Source organism: Rhincodon typus, chromosome 42 (assembly GCF_021869965.1).
Source record: "Rhincodon typus isolate 14 chromosome 42, sRhiTyp1.1, whole genome shotgun sequence".
Lineage (NCBI taxonomy): Eukaryota > Metazoa > Chordata > Chondrichthyes > Orectolobiformes > Rhincodontidae > Rhincodon > Rhincodon typus.
Genome location: NC_063373.1, coordinates 677,515 through 697,881, shown reverse-complemented (window position 1 = coordinate 697,881; position 20,367 = coordinate 677,515). Strand labels below are relative to the sequence as shown.

The following is a 20,367-nucleotide window of genomic DNA, read 5'->3' as shown; positions in this document are numbered from 1 at the left end:
AACTACCCCTTAGCCTTATAACTATCCCTCTAACCCAATAACTACCCCTTAACCCAATAACTACCCAACAACTACCCCTTAGCCTTATAACTATCCCTCTGATATAACCAGTCACTTAACCTAATAACTACGCCCTTAACCCCATAACTCCCCCCTTAATCCAATAGTTGCACATTTAGACTATAACTAACCCAATAGCTGCCCCTTAACCCTGTAACCACCCCGTAACTACCCCCTTAACTCAGCTGTCCATTAACTAACTAACTATCCTGTAATTACCCGTTTAGCCCCATAACTAGATCATTAACCCAAAAACTGGCCCCTAACCTTGTAACCGCCCCGTAGCTATCCCCTTAGCCCAGTAATTACCCTTTAAAAATTTGTAATTACCCAGTAACTAGCCTTATAACTATCACTTTACCCAATAACTGCCACTTAACGCAATGACTATCTTATAACTATCTATTTAGCCCCAAAAACGATATCATTCACCCTAAAACCACCCCTTAAGCTTTTTACCACCCTATAACTACCCCCTTATCCCAAAAACTACTCCTGAGCCTCATAACTGCCCCTTAACCCAACAACTACCCTTTAGCCCCTGAACCGTATAAAGCCTGGTGAATACAATCCTCATCTCCCACCCTCCTGCCTTTCTCCCCTTGATTCCCCTTCCTGATTACAAACCCCTCTCTCTCCGTCCCAGCCTCGAATATACTCAGTACACGCAGCCTTGTCAGCCCCCCCCCCGCCAGCAGTAAAGAACCCCACAGACTTGTTCCCCCCTCGGAGAGAAGGAATTCCTCCCCATCTCTGTATTCTGAGATGATGCCCCTCTGGGTCCTAGACTGTCCCACACAAGGAGAAGTGGGGGAGACACCCTCTCCACATCCTCCCCTGTCAGGTTCCCTCCCCGCTAAGGACATTACATAAGAACCAGGAGCAGGAGTAGGTTATCTGGCCTTTTGAGCCTGCTCTGCCATTCGGTGAGATCATGGCTGATCTTTTAATGGCCTCAGTTCCACTTACCCACCCTCTCCCCGTGACCCTTAATTCCTTTACTATTCAAATAGTTATCGATCTAAGCTTCAAAGACATTCAACAAGGTACCCTCGACTACTTCACTGGGCAGCAGGGAATTCCACAGATTCACATCTCTTTGAATGAAGAAGTTCCTGCTGCAATCAGATCAGGCCTCATGTTTCCAAACTCCCAATGATACAGGCCCCAACCGTCTCAACCTCTCACAACATCCGACAGTCCCTCCATCCCTGGGATCAGCCGAGCGAACCTTCTCTGGGCTGCCTACGATGGCCGGTCTATCTCTGCTTGGATACGGGGTCCTGAAACTGTTTGCCATATCCCAGCTGTGGTCTGACTAGTGCCTGGTACAGTTTTAACGAAACCTCCTGGGCTTTTATTCTCCGTTCCCTGTGAAATAAAGGCCAATGCTCCGTTTGCCTTCCCGATGACCCGACTCAAATAACCATCCGGTTGCCCCCTCGAATATCACAATTAAACATGCCCACATTTCCAGACAGTGCATTCCAGACCCCCGGTATTGGCTGGGTGAGAAAGTTTTCTCTCGCATCGCCCTTGCTCTGTTTGCACGCGTCACTTTAAATCTACATCCCTCTCGTTCCTGTACCTTTTATGAACTTCTCCCTTCCCCTCTGTCTATTCTGTTTGGCCCCCACTCCATGAATTTGGAAACCTCTTGGTAAACTCCCCTCCCTCGGCTACCTTCTCTCCAAGGGAGAACAGTCCCCAACTTCTTCCATCTGTCCTCGTTGCTGGAGTTCCTCATCCCTAGGCCGTTCTTGTAAAAATCCCTTCTGCACTCACTCTCTCCGATACGTCCACATCTTTCCTACAATGTGGCTTTCGCGACTGTACACAATATTCCAGCTGAGGGCTCACCGGTCTCTTGTGAAGCATTGTCGCTGGTGGACAGGCTTTAGGGAGTTAGGAGGTGAGTTACTCGCTGCAGGATTCCCAGCCTCTGACCCACTGCTACTTGTATGGCTGGTCCAGTTCAGTTTCTGCTCAATGGTGAGTCCCCAGGATGTTGGTAGTGAGGGATTTAGTCACAGTAACGCAATTCAATATAGGAACTGGAGGAAGCTGTTTGACACCCACCTTCCAAACATCTCCCACCCTTTGTGTGTCGAAATGCTTCCTAACATCCTGAACACACGCTTTAATTCTCAGACTTTACTCCCTTCGTTCTCAATTCCCCAACTGGTGGAAATAGTTTATCTACCCTGCCTCGTCCTGTTAATATCTTGTTAGGCTTCACTCAGATCACCACTTAACTTTCTAAACTCTCGAGAAAACTGGCCTCATTTGTGTCATCACTCCTCAGAACGTAACTCATATCGTTTGTGTAAACCTGTGTTGTACTCCGGCCAAGGCTATTTTACCTTTCCTAAAGTGTGGTGCCCATATCTGCTCACAGTCCTCCCAAATGGGGCTTAACTGGGGTTTTGCATAACTCCTGCGCCCTTATACTCTAATCCTCTAGATAGAAAAGGCCAGCACTCCTTTTGTTTTCCACATAACATTCTGCGCCTGTTTTGTGACATTTTAAAGATCTATGCCCCAAATCTATTTGTTGCATCCACTGTATTTAACTCCATACCAGCCCAGGCCTGGATTTTTAAAAAGTTCATGAATTGTGGGTGTTTCAGGCTGGCCCCTGGCCCTAGTTGCCCCCTTGAGAAGATGGTACTGAACTGCCTTCTTGAACCGCTGCAGTCCATGTGCTGTAGAGTAGATCCACAATGTCCCTTAGGGAGGGAATTCCAGGATTCTGATGCAGCCACACCGAAGGAACGGTGATATATTTCCAAAACGGGATGGGGAGTGGCTTGGAGGGGGGGAACTTGCAGGGGACTGGTGTTTCCATATACCTACTGCCCCTTGCCCTTCTGGATGGAAATGGCCGTGGGGGTTTGGAAGCTGCTGTCTAAGGAGCCTCGAGTTTCTGCAGGGCATCTTGTAGATGGTACACACTGCTGCGGCTGAGCGTCGGTGGTGGGGGGAGTGGATGTGGTGCCCATCGAGCGGGGGCTGCTGTGTCCCTGGATGGTGTTGAGCTTTTCGAGTGTTGTTGGAGTTGCCTCCCCCACCCCCATCCAGGGCAAGTGGGGAGTATTCCCTCCCTCTCCTGCCTTGTGCCTTGTCGATGGTGGGACAGGAGGAGAGTCAGGACGGGAGTTACTCGCTGCAGGATTCCCAGCCTCTGACCTGCTCCTGTAGCCGCTGTGTTTACGTGGGGCTGGGTCCAGTTCAGTTTCTGGTCAATGGTGACCCCCATGATGTTGATAGTGGAGGCGGGGGGGCGAGATTCAGTGATGATAACACCATTGACTGTCAGGGATGCGATGGTTAGATTCTCTCTTGTTGGAGACGGTAACCCCCAGGATGTTGATAGTTGGTGGGGAGGTTCCAGTGATGGTAACACCATTGACTGTCAGGGGGGCAATGGTTAGATTCTCTCTTGTTTGGAGTCAAGTTATTGTTGGGTCCCGCTGAGCTGCTGCCCTGGACCGGTTGCCCCTTGGCTGTGTTCGGTGCCTTTCAGTTCGGACTGAGTCCCGTCTGCTTCTCCCTCCCTCAGCAGCTGTGACCAAGAAACCAAGGCGCGGCGGGGGGAAAGGGGCAGTCGGGACTGCAAAGGACGATGGTGCGGACACGGATGGTGCCTTTGAGGATACACCTGACAGGCTGGAGACGGAGGACGGCAAACATAGTGACCTCAAAATCACGTCTTGGAATGTCGACGGGCTTCGGGCCTGGGTGAGGAAGAATGGCGTCCAGGTAGGCACGGGATGGCAGGAGTGGCCTTGGTTACTATTGCCCTGAATCGGAGTCCGGTGTGCCTCACCTTCACACCTGTAGACACTCAAACGTACGTATGCACTCGCCTTTACACCCCACCCTCTCCCAATCCAACCCACTGGGTACACTCTATCTCACACTCAGTCACGCGCACACGGCTACACATACACGCACACAAATGCAGACACCTCTCAGCCTCTGATGCTGCAGTGGAAAAGTCTCAGCCCATTCAGTCTGTCCCTTATAGCTGAAACCCAATAACATAGACATGTGCAGACGTATACACGCTAACACATACACTCCCTCATACATACATACGTACACGCATTTGCACACCGATGCACACTCACGTATTCACTTATGTGCGCACATACACACAGACGTACAGCACAGAAAGAAACCCTTTGGTCCAACCACTCCGTGCCAACCATAATCCCAAACTAAACTAGTCCCACACCTGCCTGCTCCTGGCCCATATCCCTCTAAACCTTTCCTATCCGTGTACTTATCCAAATGTCTTTTAAACATTGTAACTGTACCCGCACCCACCACTTCCTCTGGAAGTTCATTCCACACACCAACCACTCTGTGTATTAAATAAAAGTTGCCCCTCATGCCCTTTTTAAATCTCTCTCCTCTCATCTTAAAAATATGCCCCCTAGTCTGGAAATCCCTCACCCTAGGGAAAAGGCACCCGCCATTCGCTTTACCTGTGCCCCTCATGATTTTATAAAGCTCTATAAGGTCACCCCCTCAGCCTCTGATGCTGCAGTAGAGAAAGTCTCAGCCTGTCCAGCCAGTCCCTTACACACACACACACACACACACACACACACTCCTCCCAAGACTGTCCCTTGTTTCCCACAGATTCCTCCATCTTCCTTCGGTAGTAGGTTGAGTGGCGGTACCCGTTGCAGGGGACGGAGGGCCAGGGGTTGAAGTGGACTCTATCGAAGGGTCAGCACGGGGCAGCGAAAGGACTGACTTTAGCAACCGCTCTGTGGCTGGCAGTAGAAACGGTGAACCCAGTCTAGGGACTGCGAGCCCTGCCCCGTGCAGCAAAGGTGTCTGAGCTTTCGTTCCCACTGACTGCGTTGTGAAAAATGGAAGCACGGCAGGGAATGGACTCCGCGTGGGCTGTGACTCTTTTTTTTTTTTCCCCTGTCTCACTTCCGTCTCGCCAGTGGGTGACGTCGGAGAGCCCTGACATCATGTGTCTCCAGGAGACCAAATGCAGCGAGAAGCAGGTGCCAGCGGAAGTGAAAGAGCTGCCCGAGTTCCCGCACCAGTACTGGAGTTCGCCTCAGGACAAGGAGGGCTACAGCGGAGTGGGCATGCTGTGTAAAGTCAAGCCTCTGAACGTCACGTTCGGAATTGGTGAGTGTATGGATTCACCACAGACGGAGCACAGAGAGGTCAGAGAGAGGCAGTCGGGGAGTTGTGCAGCCCGGAGACAGACCCTTTGGCCCGACTTGTCCCTGCTGACCCAGATGACCTAAATGAATCCAGTCCCATGTGCCAGCGTTTGGCCCATATCCCTCTAAACCCTTCCTAGTCATGTCACCATCCAGATGCCTTTTAAATGTTGTAACTGTACCAGCCCCCACCCACTTCCTCCAGCAGCTCGTTTCATACCCGCGCCACCCTCTGCGTGAAAAAGTTATCCCTTGGGTCCCTTTTAAACCTTTCCCCCTCCCACCTTACCTATGCCCTCTAGTTTGGGACTCCTATACCCTGGCGGGGGGTGGGGGGGTGGAGAAAGACCTTGGCTGTTCACCCTATCCAATCCCCTCATGATTTTATAAACCTCTGAGGTCACCGTTCAGCCTCTGACACTACAGTGAAAATAGCCTTAACCTCTCCCTATAGCTCAAATTCTCCAACCCGTCAACATCCTCTCAAATCTTTTCTGAACTCTGTCAAGTTCCTACAGCAGGGAGACCAGAATTGAACGCGATATTCCAAAAGCGGCCTAACCAATGTCCTGTACAGCTGCAACATGACCTTCCAACTCCTATCCTCAATACAGTAACCAGTAACGGCAAGCCTTTTTCACTGTCATGTCCACTTTCAAGGATCTGTGAGCCTGCACCCCAAGGTCTCCTTGTTTGGCAACACTGCCCAGGGACCTATGATTAAGTGTGTAAGCCCTGCCCTGATTTTCCATACCAAAACGCAATGCCTCACATTTATCCAAATTAAACTCCATCTGCCACTCCTTGGTCCATCGGCTCATCCGGTCAAGGTTCTGTTTGTGACGATGCTGTGGCTTTAAGAAGTTATTTTGTCCTGGTGGTTTTAAGGGATATTGAGCAAGAAGTATTGGTCCTTGGTGTAATGTGTCTGCCACTCCCTGTATTCATCAGGAAAGGAAGAGAAATCAGTTCAGGAGGCACCTGGGAAACTTACCCCATGCCGCACGGCGATAAAGCTTTAAGAGCAGAAAGGGGTGAGGGAGCTGTCTGAGACCCTGCAATAGGCCACACAGCTAGTGCTCAGTTCTGCCATCCACTTATAAAAGGGACAAGTGGATAAGGTGATGTGGAAGGCGGACGGCATGCCAACCTTTGTTGGTTGGGGCACAGAGTGTAAAAGTTGATGCTTTGGGAATATCGTGTACAGTTCTGTCCCCACGCTGCTAGGTGGATGAGGAGGCTCCAGAGAGGGTACAGTATCACTTTTACCAGGACTGTTGCCTGGTTCACAGGGTATTACCTGCGAGGAGAGATTGGATAACCTCAGTTTGTTTTCACTTGAACGTCGAGGCTGAGGTGCAGGGGCGACCTGTTAGAGGTTTACGCAATTATTGGAGGCGTGGGTAGATTGGATAGTCTAGAGTCTTTTTCCCACCGTGGAATTGGAGTAAGACAAATTTTAATGGCGGGGGAGGTGGGCACGATGGCTCAGTGGTTAGCATTGCTGCCTCATAGTGCCAGGGACGCGGGTTTGATTCCAACCTTGTGCGGCAATCTGTGTGGAGTCCGCACATTCTCCCCGTGTCTGTGTGGGTTTCCTCTGGGTGCCCAGTTTCCTTCCCCTGTCCAAAGATGTGCAGCTTATGTAGATTGACCATGCTAAATTGTGTTCAGGGATGCATAGATTAGGTGGGCTGCAGGGAAGGGGTTGGGGGTTGGGGGATGGGACAGGATGGGATCCTCTAGGGTCGGTGTGGACTTGATGGGCCGAAGGGCCTGTTTCCACACTGTAGGGATTCTGTGACATGATATGACATGACAAAAACTTTCAAGACTCGATTGGAGTAGACAGTTCGCACGTAAAAGGAGAGCTTTCAAGAGTGTAATGACGAGTTGAGAGGTATTGTGTTCCTGTTAGAGTGAAGGGTAAGGCTGGTAAGATTAAGGAACAATGGATGAATAAAGGTATTGAAGCTCTCGTCAAGAATAAAAGAGAATCTTATTTTAGATATAGACAAGGTGGTTCAATTGAATCTCTTAATATAAAGAGAGTAGGAGCATTCTTAAGGAAGAAGTCAGGAAGGCAAAGAGGGGATATGAGATAGCATTGGCAGATGAGGTTGAGCACAATCCAAAGAGATTCTGCAAATACATTAAGAGCAAGAGGGTAAACCAGGGAGATCTCTTAAAGATCAAGGAGGTTGTCCTTGTTTTGAACCCCAGGCGATGGGAGAGGTACTAAATGAATATTTCACGTCAGTTTTTACTGTGGACGCGAGAGAACACAGAAATAAATTTTGATGTTTTAAAAACAGTTTGCATTACAGAAGAGGATGTTTGGGAGGTCTTAGAGAATATAAAGGTGGATAAATCTCCGGGACCTGATCTAATGTATCCCGTGAACGCTGTGGGAAGTAAAGGGGGAATTTGCGAGACCCCTTGCAGAAGTATTGCATCGTCTATAATTATGGGTGAGGTGCCTGATGACTGGAGGGTGGCTAATGTTGTACGTTTGTTTAAGAAAGTTTATAAAGAGAAATGGGTGAACTGTAGACCTGTGAATCTGACTTCGGTTGTGGGTAAATTATTGGAGGCGATTATGAAAGATCGGATTTATGGACACTTAGAGAGGCAAAAATTGATTAGGGATAGTCAGCATGGTTTTGTGCAAGGAAAATCGTGTCTCTCAAATTTGAATGGGTTTCTTGAGGAAATTGCAAAAGAGACTGATGAGGGCAGAGCAGGAGACGTTGTTTCTTTGGATTTTAGTAAAGCCTCCAACAAGGTTCTGCATGGTAGACTAATTAATAAAGTTAGGCCACGTGGGTTTCAGAGTGAGCTTGCTAATGGGATACAAAATTGGCTTAATGGCAGGAGACAGAGAGTAATGGTGGAGGGTTGCTTTTCGGACTGGAGGCCTGTGATCAGCGGAAAGGTTCTGGGTCTTCTTTCGTTTGTCATTTATATAAAATGATTTGGATGAGAATATAGAAGGCTTGGTTAGTAAGTTTGCTGACAACCCCAAAATTGGTGGCATAGTAGACAGTGAAGAAGATTTTCTAAGATTTCAATGGGATCTTGATCAAATGGGTCAATGGGCTGAAAAAAATGGCAGATGGAGTTCAATCTGGATAAATGTGAGGTAATGCATTTTGGTACAACAGACAAGGGTAGGGCCTTGGAAGGTGTTGCAGAACAGGGATCTAAGGCTTCGGGTATACAATTCTTTGAAGTTTGCATCACATATAGACAGGACAGTTAAAAAAGCTTTTCGCACGCTTGTCTTCATTGCTCAGTCCTTTGAGTATGGGAGTTGGGAAGTCATGTTGAGGTTGTACAAAACATTGGTGAGGCCTCTTCTGGAATACTGTGTCCAGTTCTGGTCACCCCATTATAGGCAGGATATTATTCGGAAGAGATTTACCAAGACGTTGCTGGGAATGGAAGGTTTGGGTTGTAAAAAAAAAAATGCTGGATAGGCTGGGACTTTTTCCACTGGAGCATAGGAGGTTGAAAGGTGATCTTACAGAAGTTTATTTTGAGCCGGCCTGGTGGCTCAGTGGTTAGCACTGCTGCATCACAGCGCCAGGGACTTGGGTTCAATTCTACCCTTGGGTGACTGTCTGTGTGGAGTTTGCACATTCTCCCTGTGTCTGCGTGGGTTTCCTCTGGGTACTCCGGTTTCCACCCACAGTCTGAAGATGTGCAGAGTAGTGGATTGGCCATGAGAAATTGCCCATGGTGTTCAAGCATGTGTAGCTTAGGTGGGTTATAGGGGGATGGGTCTGGGTGGGATGCTCCAAGGGTCGATGTGGACTTGTTGGGCCGAAGGGCCTGTTTCCACTCTGTAGGGATTCTATGATGATGAAATGGAGGGGTATAGCTAGAGTTAATGGTAGTTGTCTTTGATGGGGGATTTCAAGACTATTGGGCATATTTCTGAGGTGAGAGACTTAAAAGAAGACATCGGGGCAACTTTTTTTACACAGGGTGGTTTGTGTGTGGAATGAACTTTGAGAAGTGGTGGATGCAGGTACATTTGCAACATTTAAAAGACTTTTGGATAAGTTCATGAATAGAAAAGGTTTGGAGGGATTTGGGCCAGGAGCAGGCAGGTGGGACTAGTTTAGTTTGGGATTATGTTTGGCATAGACTGGTTGGGCTGAAGGGTCTGTTTTTATGCTGTGTGACTCACTAACTAGGGGACATAGCTTTATGGTAAAAGAGGGGAAGAGTTAAAAGGTGGGAAGAGAGGCAGGTTGTTTTTACACAGAAGGTGGTAAGTGCCTGGAATTCACTGCCAGCGTAGGTGATATAACTGTTGGAGATGGTCAAATCCCAGGATATTGATTGTGGGGAAGATTCCGTGATGGGAACACCATTGAATATCAAGGAGCAGGGGTTAGATTCTCACTCAATGGTAACCCCCAGGATTTTGATCGTCGGGGGGGATAGAGTGATGGTAACACCATTGAATGCCATTGGAAATGGTCATTGACCAGCATTTGTGCTCAGCGAATGTTACTTGCTACTCGTTGGCTCAATGTGTTGGTTAAATAGTATTTAAACCCAATTGCAACCAATCCCTGTCGCCACGGGTGACCCTCACGGACCAATCCCTGTCATTGTAACTAACCCTAACAGACCAATGTGTATGCATCTTCTTGTGCCGATGGCTAGGTGTGGAACAGCACGACAATGAGGGCCGAGTGATCACCGCTGAGTTTGACAAGTACTTCCTGGTGACAGCCTACGTGCCGAACTCAGGGAGGGGCTTGGTGCGGCTGGATTACCGTCAGACTTGGGATAAGGATTTCTCCAGCTATCTGAAGGGCTTGGACAGCAAGAAGCCGGTGATCCTGTGCGGGGACCTGAACGTGGCTCACCAGGAGATCGACCTGAGGAACCCCAAGACCAACAAGAAGACGGCCGGCTTCACCGCCCAAGAGCGGGATGGTTTCGGCCAGCTGCTGTCCCAGGGCTTCCTGGACACGTACCGCCACCTGCGACCGGATGCCAGGCACGCCTACACCTTCTGGACGTACCTGGGAAACTGCCGTGCCCGCAACGTGGGCTGGAGGCTTGACTACTTTGTGATGTCTCAGTCGCTGCTTCCTAGTCTGTGTGACAGCAAGATCCGGTCTGGGGCGCTGGGCTCGGACCATTGCCCCATCACCCTCCTGATGGCCATGTGAGGCTGCAGGTCCCTTCCTCCCCTCCCCTCTGCTGTCCCCTGCCCCTTCTCTGGCTGAGAGGTTTCCCTGCCTCCCTCCCTACCTAACCTCACCTCACCCCGCCCACCGGTCAGCACCTCCCTGTCTTTCTCTGATCCCGGGGGTTGGGGGGAAGCTGGATAGTCAGCTGTCCACGAGAGGGTGGAAGCGTGTAAGGCACTCTTCCACCACCTCCCCCCAACCCCCCCCCTCCACACACAAACACACACCACCTCCCCATGTGTGTGTGCAGCCTCCTGTCTTTGTTCGGCTTTTAGTTTCGAGACTTTGTGTTTCTTTTTAATTGTTTTTATGAGATGGCTTCTCTCTCTCCCGCTCTTTGTTTTAAATGTCTGAACCTCACTGGACGATAACAGACTCGGCCTGCCCCCCTGTGGGGGGGTGAGCAGGGGATGTGGAGGAGAGAAGAGAGACTCCAGTCACAACGACGGGTCAGGCTCAGTCTGCTGCTTCGCTGGAGGGTGGGGAGTTAACCGCACATTGTGCCACCTTCACACTCCCTGGTGGAAGATCCCACCGGCTTTGCCCTCTTCCCTCTCCGAAAGGGCATTCCTGATCACCATGTCCGAGCAGTTGATGTTGTGAGAAAAACCAGCACTGCAGTGTGTTTGTGTGTGTGTTCACTGACATTAATCAATCAAATTTAATAAAAAAGATCATGGGAATCAGTACCACTGTGGCCTCTCTCTGTCTGTGTTTGTGAGAGTTTGGGCGTGTGTGTGTCTGTGTTTGTGAGAGTGTGGGCGCCTGTGTGTCTCTCTCTCTCTCTCACTTTGATGCCTGTCTCTAATTGCCTTCCTTGATGAACTGGGCATTGCTCTTGGGCCATTTCAGAGGGACATAGAGCTGTGCAGCATGGGAACAGACCCTTGAGTCCAACTTGCCTGCCCTGACAAGCCATTATAAAGAAATACAGTCCTGTTTGCTCGCATTTGGCCCATATCCTTCCTGTTCATGTATCCATCCAGATGCCTTTTAAATGTTGTAATTCTGACACAGCCGCTTCAATGTCCTCTGGCTCATTCCATACGTGCACCACCCTCTGTGTGAAAAAAAGTTGCCCCTCACGTCCCTTTTAAATCTTTCCTTCGTTCCTTCTCCCCTTAAACTGATGTCCTCTACTTTTGGACTTGTCTACCCTGGGGAAAAGACCTTGACTTTTCACCCTATCCATGCCCCTTGTGATTTCACAAACCTCTAGAAGGTCACCCCTCTGCCTCTGATGCTCCAGTGAAAACAGTCCTAGCCTATTCAGCCTCTCCCTGTAGCTCAAACCCTCCAACCCTGGCAACACCCTTGTGAATCTTTTCTGAACCCTTTCAAACTTCACAACATCTTTCATATAGCAGGGAGACCAGATTGAGTGTGGTATTCTGAAAGTGGCTTAACCAGTGTCCTGTGCAACTACAACATGACCTCCCAACTCCCTTACTCCATGCATTGACCAATAAAGGCCAGCGTACCAAACACCTCAATCGCTACCCTATTCCATGTTCCAACAATTATGAACCTGCACTCAAAGACCTGTCTGTTCTACAGTGATCTCCAGAGCCTTACTATTAAATGTATGAGTCCTGCCCTGATTTACCTTTCCAAAATGCAGCATCCCACATTTATCTAAGTTAAACTTCATCTGGCACTCTTCGGCCCATTGGCCCATCTGATCGAGGTCCTGTTGTAATCTGAGATAACCATCTTCACTGTACATGCACCGCCAATTTTGGTGTCATCTACAAACTTGCCAAAGCATGTATGTTCACCTCTGCATCACTTACATAAATGACAAAAAATTAAGAGCCAACTCCCTTTGCTGTGGGAACCTAAAGAACTGCCGATGCTCTGAATCATGAAAAAAAAATTGCCGGAAATGCTCACAGATGCTGCCAGAATTGCTGAAGTTTTCCAGCAACTTTGTTTTTGTCCCTTTGCTGTGGGTCTGGAGTCCGGTGTAGGCCAGGATGGGTAAGCAATTATAAAGCTGCTGTGAACACACCTCAAATGGCTAACTGACTGACTCCTTTGGAATTATTCATCCTGGACTTTCAGATTAAAACGCACCTCACACTTCGTACGTCTCTTGGCCTCCTGGAAATGAAATGCAGTGAGATGTGAGCTGAAGCCTTTTGGATGTTATCGTATCAGTATTTACAGTGGTGAAAGACGTGGAAGTTAGGGAATGTGCGGAAATAAATAGCGATGTGTTGAAAGAGAGCCCACTAGTGCAGAAGAGAAAGTGCCGTGGGACTTAAAGTGCATAAAAGTGGCTAAATGGCCGGGACCTGACCAGAACATTGTGGGAAGCTACGGAAAATAATTGTGGGGCCCGCCCTGGAGATATTTGTAGCGTCGACAGCCATGGGTGAGGTGCCGGATGACTGGAGGGTGGCTAATGTGAGAGATAGTAGGAACTGCAGATGCTGGAGAATCCGAGACAACAAGGTGCAGAGCTGGATGAACACAGCAGGCCAAGCAGCATCATAGGCTCCCTGGTGGCTAATGTGATGCTGTTTACCAGAGTCTTCAAGGAAAAACCAGGGAGCTACAGACTGGTGAGCCTGACATTACTGGGTGGGTAAGTTGTTGGAGGGGATTCTGAGAGACAGGATTTACACTCCTTTGGAAAAGCAAGAACTGATTAAGAATAGTTAGCACGGCTTTGTGCGTGGGGCATTGTGTCTCACAACTTGGTTTTTGAAAAACTGACCATGAAAGCAGAGTGATAGACATATTTATGTGGACTTTAGCAAAGCTTTTGAAAAGGTTACGCATGGTAGACTAGTTAGCAAGGTTAGATCACATGGCTCACAGTTCTGAAGAAGGGTCACCAGACCCGAAACGGGAACCCTGATTTTTTTGTACGCAGATGCTGCCAGACCTTCTGAGCTTTTCCAGCAACTTTGTTTTTGTTCTAGATCACATGGAGTATGGGAGATTCATTTTGGTAAGGGAAACCAGGTCAGTATTTATACAGTTAACGGGGGGATGTGGGTAAGGTCCTGGGAGTGTTGCCAAACAGAGAGACCTAGGGGTTCAGGTACATAGTTCCTTGAAAGTGGAGTTGCAGTTAGACAGGATGGTGAAGACATTTGTACGCTTGCTTTCATTGGTCAGGGCATTGAGTGTAGGAGTTGGGAAGTCATGTTGTGGCTGTACAGGACATTGGTAAGGCCACATATGGAGTACTGCGTGCAATCCTGGTCTCTCTGCTACAGGAAGGACGTTATTAAACGGGAAAGGGTGCAGAAAAAAAAATTTACAAGGATTTTACTGAGACTGGAGGGTTGGAAGTAGAAGGAAAGGCTGGCGCTCTTTTCCCTGGAGCCTTGGCAGTTGAGGGGTGGCCTTACTGAGGTTCATAAAATCACGAGGGGCATAGATAAGGTGAATAGCCAAAGTCTTTTCTCCAGGGTACGGGAGTCCAACACTAGAGGGCGTAGGTTTAAGGTGAGAGGGGAAAGATTTTCATGTGTAGGGTGGTGCCTGTATGTAATGAACTGCAGAGGAAGTGGTAGAAGCCAGTATGATTACAACATTTGAAGTACGTTTGGATAGGTACATGAATGAGAAAGATTAAGAGGGATGTGGGCCAAAAGTATGGCAAACGGGACTGGTTCAATTTGGGAAACCTGATTGGGCTGAAAGGTCTGTTTCCATGCTGCGTAACTCTATGACACGTTTCTGATGCCTCGGGGAAAGTGAAGCTCTTAATAACAGAAAAAGTTGTGGGTCCCAAGCTGCCAGGAGAATTACTCATTACTAGTCATCTGGCCTAATGTCAGAATGCTCCCCCCGCCTTGGTCTGGTTCACTAACGCCCTTTAAGGATGGAAATCTGCTATCTGCCAGGGTGAGGTGATGGCCTAAAGGTATTATTGCTGGACTGTTAATCCAGAGACCCAGGTAATGTTCTGGGGACCTGGGTTTCAAATCCCACCATGGCTCACAAATTCCAGCTTCATCCAGTCAATTGCCAGCTCCCTCTATCTGGAGCATATCTCCCACAGCCCCCATATGGTGCAAACCAAGAGGCATCTTTGTGAGATTGCAGGAGGAGGGTGTGCAGGCTGTGGGGGAGATGATGTGTGAGAAAGACCAGCACTCAATAGTTCAGTCCATATTCTCCTTGCTTCCCACTATCTCTCACACAGGCCTCAGACTCACAATCCACACTGAGCAAACCTGTTGCAGACCAGCCACACCACACTACACCAATCCTGCCTGATTGTTGTGGTGGAGGGGGAGAATGAAGGGGAAAATCCTGCGCTTTTGGTGTGGGGGTTTGAGAAGAGGGCTGAAAGCCCTAACGGTTTCGGTTATTTTCTTTATGTTTTGTTTGCCTTCTTCCTAACCCACCCTCTTCCTGGGGTCTTCTTTCGGGTCAGTACTTTTATTTCTCTTGGCCGCTTGAATCGGGGATTGTAGTTGTAAACCACAACAACGAAAGCACGCAGCCGTTAGGTGGCACAGTGGCTCAGTGGTTAGCACTGCTGCCTCACAGCACCAGGGACCCGGGTTCAATTCCACTCTTGGGCAACTGTCTGTGTGGAGTTTGCACATTCTCCCCGTGTCTGCGTGGGTTTCCTCCATGTGCGCTGGTTTCCTCCCACAGTCCAAAGATGTGCAGGTTAGGTGGATTAGCCATGCTAAATTGCCCCATAGTGTCCAGGGATGTGTAGCTTAGGTGGGTTATAGGGGGATGGGGATGGGGATGGGGATGGGTCTGGGTGGGATTCTCCAAGTGTCGGTGTGGACTTGTTGGGCCGAAGGGCCTATTTCCATACTGTAGGGATTCTATGATTCTAACCTTTATTTGGACATGCGTTTGACAGTCTGCAGAGTTGAAATGTCTAAAACTAGGGGCATGCATTTCAGGTGATGGGGGGAAGGTTGAAAGAAGATGTGAGGGGCAAGTTTTTTTTTCACACAGAGTGGTAGGTGCTTGAAATGCTCTGCTCTGTGTAAATGGTTGAGGTAGATATGATAGAGGCGTTTAAGGGGCTTTTTGATCATCACATGAATATGCAGGGAATGGACAGGTATAGACCATTGGCAGGCACAAGGGCTTAGTTTAATTTGGCGTGTGCTGAAGGTCCTGTTTCTGTGCTGTACTGATATATATGTTCTGTCTTCTCATTCAGCTCATCATGTATGGTATCTTTCCCAATGAGCTATTGCAAAGGGATGGGGGCGCGGAACTGGAATTTATTTTTGATTCATTCATAGGATGAGGGCATCATTGGCTTGTGCTGGCATTTCTTACCCATCCCTGATTGCCCAGAGGGGATTGCTGTGGGAATGCAGTCACACGGAAGCTAGACCAGGGAAAGACTGCAGTTTCCCTTTCTAAAGGACATAAGTGAACCACATTCGTTTTTCCCAAACATCAGCAATGGTTTTGTGGTAATCATTGCACTCATAATTCTAGATTTTGTTTGAACTGAGTTCAAATTCCACCATGGTGGGATTCGAACCCAGTTCCCAAGGACATCATCTGGGACTCTGGATTACCAATTCAGTGAGAATGCCAATGGGCCATTACCATCCCCAAGGAGGATTTCTTGCTAAAACTGAAAGATGGATGTTATCTCTGATGACCTGGATTTTGGCAGGGGACAGGGAGAGAGTGTGGGTTAAAGGTGGAGATGTGAACAGTACCAGTTGTGTAAATGTAATGCACAATATTTTACCAGATGAACAGGTGCTGACCACTCCGCACTCCGCCACCACTTTTTACTGAGCAATATACCTTACCACCACCAACCCAATGCACCAGTCATAACTGGCCACCTCCTGTTCGCACAGAAATAAGCTCAAATCAGTCATTCTCAAGATAGGTTTTACCCTCATCTCTTTCAACATAATGGCAAACTCTCTCCTTTTTCTGTTATCATCAAACCATATTCAACTTCAAATCTGGACCCTCAATAAGAGTTTATAGTGATGTTAGGATAGATCGCTATCCCCTGCTGGGAATGTGAAATGAATTGGAAATTTTTTGGGTGGCTGTCAGTGTTGCCTGGTTTCTTTCCTCAGAACTAATGAATGCATTGACTAATTGAAGTAAAGGGATATTTCAACGCACTCTTCAGCTGCTCTCTGAACTTTGTCTGTGTCATAGCATAAATCACAGTGTTTGTGCAGCAACTGAGGAGCTGTAGCATGAAGGCCAGTTCCTGGACAAAATCGTCTAACCAGACAGACTGATAGCCCAAATACAACATTCGGTTCCATATTGAATACACCATTATCATTGACCAACACAGGATGAAATTTGCTGAGATAACAAAGAGTAAAATGATGGATTTCCTTCGGCTCTCCATTTCTGGGTCACTGGCACTCTGACCAATGAGTCTCCCACGGGCTTGGCTGGTCATGAGAATGTGTCGGACGGTGAAAACATTGAGCAGTAGAATCAGGATGAACGGGAGAGCTGGGGTGAGAATGTGATGGAGAAATTCAATTGTGATCCAGAACCGAGATTCCCGAACATCATGTGTTACACGGCAAAACCAGGGCCTGTTCATCAGCCAATACTGATCAGTTAGCATAAAATACCAGAAAGTGTTCTTGAAACAGTTCAGCACAGACACTGTGCCTAAAACCACAGCTGCTGTTTTCGCGTTGCAATACTTGCTTTTCAGCTTCTGGCAACAAATGGCCAAAAATCGATCAAAGGTGAAAGTGACGGTGAACCAGACAGAACAGTCAGTGACTGCATACAGCAGGACGGCATGGATGTTACACACAGGGACGGAATACAGGAAGATAAAATGGATATAATAAACCATTGGTATGTGTCTCAATATCAAGTCGATGATAATGACCATTAGGTCTGTCGCTGCCATCGCCACCAGGTAACAGGTGACACATTTGGAGAGACCACACTTTTTGCGAGACAGGATCACTAGCGTCATTATGTTAACTGTGAGGAAGGGAAATAAACAATGAAATTAGACATGAGGTGACACAAAACTGGACACAATACTCGAGGTGTGGTCTCACCATCATGGTATATAATTGTGACAACACTTCTTTAGTTTTATAATTCGGCCCTTTTGTAATAAATGCCAGCATTCCATTTGCCTTTCTTATTATATGCTGCACCTGCATACGCAGATTCTGGGAGTCTTGCACAAGGACACCCAGAACTCTCTGCACTGACACACTTTGCATCTGCTTTCCATTTGAATAATAGTTTGCCCTTTCATTTTTCCAGACAAAATCGGCAACCTCTCTGTTATGCACATGAAATTCAATCAGCCTGATTCTGGCTTCTTCTGCTTGCCTATCAATATCCATCTCTAAACTCTTTATCTTCTCATCACAGTCTGCTTTCCCACCTAGTTAGCATCATACACAAACCTTGCAATGTCACACTCTGTCTGTGATAGCAGATCACGTATATTGAATGCAAGTAGTTGAGATCTGAGAACTGAACCCCGTGGCAACCCACTCTATACATTTCACATTCCAGAGAAGGACCCATTTATCTTGATTCTCTGTATTCTGTCATTCAACCAATCCTATTATTGAGCCAAAAGCACGAAATAAATCTCCTTTGATGACTTTGATCTCCCAGAAATAAAGTTCTCCCAATCGATGATGTCTGATTTGACCTGATTCTCAAGAGATATCGGCATTATTTATTCACCCTGTTTCATCCAGCTTTAACCAGTCTCTTCCACTTTCCAACTCAGATTGGCTGCTTTCGCCCTTTTTCAATCACGCGTCCTTGCTGAACTGGGCTTTGTTTTAAAGTCACGGCGCTCTAACAGTCAGAACAATCTTTTTTCACCTATTGAGTGCTCATCAGTCAAGAGTTTCCACCAAACAATTCTAATCCCATTTCCCAGCCTTTGGCCCCTTGTATTGTCTGCCTTGGCATCGCAATTATTTATTCGATGTGATGAAGTCTTCTGCCTCTTACAGGCACTGACTTCCAAATTCCCATCACCCTCATTTTTCATTACCTCCCCGTCTCTGAACCTTCTGTCCCTTACCTTACATCCATATTCCCTGTCAGTGATCCCTCCATCCAGGAGAAAAGTTTCTTTGTGTCTAACCTATCTATGTCCCTCATCATTTTATATATCTCTGGGCATACCCACTCCCGATCTCCTCTGCTTTGGCAATCCAATCTCTCCTGATCATTATGAGTTTCTCGACTGGGTAACATCTTGATAAAACTCTCTCTGCACCCACTCCAGTGCAATCACATCGCTCTTAGAATGTGTATTCCAGAACCACCTCTGAAAGTTGAGTTCAAGCGTTTGGATGTAAGCAGGGAACTGGAGCGAGAAACATAAAAAAAAAATTTGAACAAATACAAGGGGAATGGGCAGGGGAATGGGAAGACTGAGATGATTAATATTCTGGCATTACCAGACCAGGAAAATATGTCGATAAATCTGGAAAGACAGGTGTGAAGAATATAGAGGATGAGGGTATGGTGAAATGATGGGAGAGGTCGCGCATGGTTAGGGATGGCGGTGTGGTGGCGAAATTGTTGGTATCCGAACGTGAAACAAAATTCAGCACTTTAGCAGCATATGTAGACAGGGAACCAGCATTCTGAGTTCAGAAACCAGTTCAGAAATGATCCACAGACTCATAGAGGTCCACAGGACAGGAAAAACACTTTCAGGCCATCATCCTTGTCCAGGGAAATGAAACCACACTATTTCAATAACACTTTCACTCTTAGCCTTGTCCATTACCCAACAAAGTACTTCCACAATGTTATGAGATTTTCAGACTTGACCACTCTCTCCAGGCAGCGAGTTGAGGATGCTTGCTGTTACGAAGTTGGAGTAAGTAATCGTGAATTGGAAGGCAGGAAAGTCTGACTTCAAAAAAAAATGTACGTGGTCCCTTTAAGAGGTAAATTGCTTTTCGAAGGTTAGCGATTTCTACACAAAAAAGATGTCTGTATGTAGTTGAAGATGTACAGGCAGCTCTAAAATGGAAACATGAATCGATTGGCCGTGTATTTAGAAATCTTAGGCTTGTTTTGATGTTTTGGCAACAAGCTGGAATCAGCCAATTAATTTAAACCAAGCACTTAGCTATTGAAAGACAATTGAATTTAAATTTGATGGTTGTGAGAACTTCAGACCAATGCTATTGTAAGAAAACTGATGTGTCACCAAAGGTATATAATGAGAGGGTTTTTGAGAATCAGTGTGAGAGTGAACCACCATCTGAGAAATAAGCGTTAGGTTCTCACAAGAAATCGCTAAACTCTCTCAGAAAGCACCATCCATCCATAAAAGGAACCACCACGGCACTTCTAGCTAAGAGTCTTCACAGAGAAAGCATCCCTGACAGCAGGATCCATGGAAGAAAGGAATTAATGCCTTGAGAATAGCAGAAGAAAGGTGTTGACGGCTGGAGAGACATAGGAGAAGGCAGAACATTTCGGAACACACATTCTGTGTGGACTTTGAGGGACAAAGCTTTAATTTATTTTTTTTGTACCGCTTAGATTATAATAGTGGGACTTGTGTTTACTGGAATAGCATGCCAACAGAATTTTGTTCGGTTAGAGAGTAGTTAGGAGTTAGGGGTGAATTGTTAATTTGATCACCGTTAGTGTTAAATGAATAAATTGCGACAAAAAAGTGAATATCAGGGATTTTCTTTCATTGAACCTTCCCTTCTCCATAACAGTTTAAGAGATCAGGTGAGGCGAGCCGAGCTTCTCTGGGTGTTTCAGGTTTAATTATTAGAAAGGGGACCTCTACTTCCGCTGTAACAGATTGGGGGCTGTGTTTTGATTTTAATTACCAGAGGGGTTCGATGTTGCCTTCCTAACAGCATTTCCTTGGTCATTGATAAACTCTCAAGTCCAGATTTGTATCGAATCAAATTCCACTG

At 47.3% G+C, this 20,367-nt stretch overlaps 1 protein-coding gene across 1 annotated transcript in view; it reads left to right on the top strand.

The window, feature by feature from the left end:
* The window catches only part of apex1 (APEX nuclease (multifunctional DNA repair enzyme) 1), a 12,049-nt gene extending 886 nt beyond the window's left edge, over nt 1-11,163 (top strand). Inside the window, exons 2-4 of the mRNA XM_048619055.1 lie at nt 3,539-3,822; nt 5,028-5,220; nt 9,939-11,163. Of these exons, the coding sequence (XP_048475012.1) occupies nt 3,539-3,822; nt 5,028-5,220; nt 9,939-10,453 (992 nt within the window). The 3' untranslated portion in view covers nt 10,454-11,163. The remainder of the gene's footprint in view (nt 1-3,538; nt 3,823-5,027; nt 5,221-9,938) is intronic.
* Nucleotides 11,164-20,367: the final 9,204 nt, after the last annotated feature.